This window comes from Cryptomeria japonica, chromosome 8 (assembly GCF_030272615.1).
Source record: "Cryptomeria japonica chromosome 8, Sugi_1.0, whole genome shotgun sequence".
NCBI classification, from domain to species: domain Eukaryota; kingdom Viridiplantae; phylum Streptophyta; class Pinopsida; order Cupressales; family Cupressaceae; genus Cryptomeria; species Cryptomeria japonica.
In genome coordinates, this window is record NC_081412.1 from 635,122,648 (window position 1) to 635,126,120 (window position 3,473).

The following is a 3,473-nucleotide window of genomic DNA, read 5'->3' on the forward strand; positions in this document are numbered from 1 at the left end:
TTTGCTATAATAATATCTTTGCATCTTGTGATAAATACAACCTTTGCAATAATCTTATTATAAACAGCATTATTTATTATTTCAAGCACAGAAAGACCTTAGTATAGAGATGCTCAACTCTCGACACATTACAGCCGAGCATTATAAAATCATCAACAAACTTAAAGCATATAAACTACAAACTTACTGGATATAGCAGACCAGATATAGCAGACCACATAGGTAGCAAGCAGGTTAAACTCAGCAACAAACTTGCTGCATATAAGCAACAAACTTACCGGATATAGCAGACCACAAAGGTAGCAAGCAGGTAAATATTTTTAACGTTCACAAAGATAAGCCACAACACCATCCAGCAAAATGAAGCATCTGTACCTCCATTCTATGTGAAAACACAACAAAGCAATCACAGAAGCAAATCCCACCCCGTAACATAATCCTACTGCAACTGCCCACCATCGATCCATTTTATCTGGATCTGCAACTACTGTACTGTTCGACTCTACCTGGCTACCTCTTTCTCCAAAACCAGAGCTCTGTGTTATATTTTCAAGGGGGGGTCCTCTGAGGTTGGGGTTCCCTAGAAATGAAGAGGCTTCAAAGGTTGAAAACTGATTTCCCTGCGGTATTAACCCAGAAAGCATGTTGTCTGAAAGATTCAAGACAGAAAGGAACGTGAGACTGACAAGTTCTGGCGGAATCTTCCCTGACAGCATGTTTTCTGAAAGATCCTGAGACTGCAGATTAACCATCTGACCCAAAGATTCCGGAATTGAGCCACTCATAGTATTGTTGGAAATGTTGAGAGCAACTAGGCCCCGGAGAAGTCCTATTTTGTGAGGAATGCTGCCCCAGAGCTTGTTATGTGACAGGTCCATGACTTTGAATGATCTCCAGATTTTTGGATATGGACGTGCCGTTCCTTTAATCCACAGCGTTATTTGACCAAGAAAATCTACTAATGCATAGATGTATGGGTTTGCATTAATCCTGATACCCACTGTGTGCTCATAACTTTGCATTTCAAAACTCTGTGATTGATTTACCATAGCATGTAGCATTTCTAAACCTCTAGGGATAGTTCGTGATATATTGTTATGCGATAAATCTAAGACCTGAAGATTATGTAGCTCAAACAACTGGGGCGGAATACTACCTTCAAACTGACTATTTGTCAAGCTGAGGATGTGTAATTTTCTCATCTTTCCAATCCAAACTGGGATGCTCCCTCGAAACCTGTTATTTCCTATGTCAAATACTCGAATATCTGTACAATTTGCAATAGATGCAGGAATTACACCTTGCAAATTGTTTCCATTGAGGTTTAACGTCTGAAGTTGACTAGGTTTCCTACCTCCTCTGGAATGCCACCTTGCAAATTATTTCTAGCCAAATTTAAAATTATTAAAGATGAACATTTCCCCAGATCCGCAGAAATCACATCCCTTAATCTGTTGTCTGATAAATCCAAAATCGTTATTTCATTTCCAGCTTTACATATTGAATGCGGCATACGTCCACTCAGATTATTTGCTGACAGGGACATAGTGAACAATGGATGAATTGTACCAGGAATTGAGCCATTAAACTTGTTATGTGACAAATCCAGTATGATTCCTCCGAAAGAAAGACCTGAAATAGAGCCATGAAAGCTATTATTATGCAAGTCCAAAAAGATAAACACTTTGTAATTGAGTTGGGGCAGACAGTCTTCTAGTTGGTTATTTGAAAGATTGAGCTTCTGAAGATAGGTAAGGTCCCGTAGCCAAGCGGGAACACCACCGCTAATTCTGTTATCTGACAGGTCTAAGTCTCTTAGTGAATACTGAGTAGAGAGAAATGCTGGAAAATTGCCTTCAATATTACATGAGCTCAGTCCCAGGTATCCCAGATGAGAAAACTGTGGAACCCAACTTGAAGAAATGTTAATGGTCAGCTGATTCTAGATAACAGAAGTATGAGAAGTTGAGTCAAATTTTGGAACATAGAAATAGAAACACCACCCGTTAAATTGTTGGAAGAAAGTGACAGCACTTCCAATCCAACAAGCTCTGAAAATGAATCTGGTATTGCTCCAGACAACTGATTATTATTTAAGACAAGGCGGCGTAATAGAGAAAGCTGACCCAAAGAAGTCGGGATATCACCATTTAGCTGGTTGTACTCTAGAACCAGATACCGGAGGGAGGAAATCCTACCAAGACAGTATGGCACTCCACCCTTCAACTGGTTAAATGAAAGATCAATCTTCGAAAGACTAGACAGTGGCTCCATTAGATATCCAAATGGGGGTATAACCCCTGTTAACTGATTGTCGACAACATCTAGGGTCTGAAGTTTTGAAAAGTTTGCAATGGAAGGAGGAATTTCTCCCTGTAGATTGTTAACAGCCAGGCTAAGTTTTCTCAAACTTGAAGAGCCGTGAAGGAAATCGGAAGGGATAGAACCACTGAGATCACAAGAACTGAGGTCAAGTGACACCAAGGACGAAACATTCTTGAACCAAGCTGGTAGCGTGAATGGGAATGAGTTATCGATAAGATGGAGGTGAGATAAACGGATGAGATTTAGAAGTGAAGGAATGCTTCCTGAAAGACTACAATGAGACAAGTAAATCTGGCTAAGATTAGAGAGACTTGACAGGGAGTCGCCCCAGTTGTGAGATGCTTTTTCAAGGTTCAGATTCCTCATCGCCAGGTACTCCAAATTTCTCAGACTTCTTACCCATTCACCAAATCTTGAACTCTTGAGTCTGAATTTGGAGGAATAATAGTCTGACAGATCAAGATACTGTAAGGCTGACAAATTTCCGAATTCTAGAGGGATCTCACCCTCAAATCCAGCATAAGCCAAGCTAAGAAATGTAAGCTTCTTGAGGCTTCCCAACTGATGAGGTATAGCAATGCCCTCGAAGTCATTCCAACTCAAATCCAAGTGGCGTAGATGCTGCAAATTAAACAGAGACGGATGAATCTCCCCACTCAACGGACGGTCGACCTTGTAACCATCCAAATCATTTCCCTTACGATAAGGGTTTTTGAGGTCAAGTTGAATGACATGATTTGTTTGGTAGCCACAAAGAATTCCCTGCCACTGGCAACAGTTGTATCCTCGCCATGAGCTTAATCGAGCATAGGAGTCGTTTAGGCCCCCTTTGAAATCGAGCAGATAACTTCTTTCATCATCTTTACATCCACTGATATCAGTGATCATAGCAATACCCAAGACAGAGCTTAAAGCAATGTAAAACGAAATGGGAGACATGGTTGTAGGCAAAGGCTCAAGTTCATATTGCCCAACTTCCGCTCTTTACTATATATATATAAATAAATTAATAAACTCTCCTAGCGCCCTCAATGTAAGAATTTCTAAGGCTTTAATTAGAAGAGTTCGATACATACGGTTCTATATTTCTCGCTATTGTATTGGTTTAAACTTGTATTATTTTGATGGTATTGAATAATCGTTTCTTT

The 3,473-nt window shown here is 40.0% G+C and overlaps 1 protein-coding gene across 1 annotated transcript; it reads right to left on the bottom strand.

Moving 5' to 3' along the window:
• Positions 1–320: 320 nt before the first annotated feature.
• On the bottom strand, positions 321–3,264 carry LOC131079510 (receptor-like protein EIX2). Its single transcript, XM_059210647.1, has 3 exons — positions 2,035–3,264; positions 1,417–1,942; positions 321–1,267 (listed from the first exon to the last, which is right to left on the bottom strand). The coding sequence occupies exons 1-3, from the start codon at positions 3,262–3,264 to the stop codon at positions 321–323; spliced, it is 2,703 nt and encodes a 900-aa protein (XP_059066630.1).
• Positions 3,265–3,473: the final 209 nt, after the last annotated feature.

What these genes read in the sequence shown, in the direction of transcription:
- LOC131079510 (XM_059210647.1), bottom strand. Translation starts at nt 3,264, where the DNA reads ATGTCTCCCATTTCGTTTTACATTGCTTTAAGCTCTGTCTTGGGTATT. An exon ending in CAGAGCTTGTTGGATTGGAA is followed by an intron (nt 1,943 to 2,034) that starts GTGCTGTCACTT and finishes TCTGTTATCTAG; the next exon opens with AATCAGCTGACCATTAACAT. An exon ending in TTCTGCGGATCTGGGGAAAT is followed by an intron (nt 1,268 to 1,416) that starts GTTCATCTTTAA and finishes CAAATTGTACAG; the next exon opens with ATATTCGAGTATTTGACATA.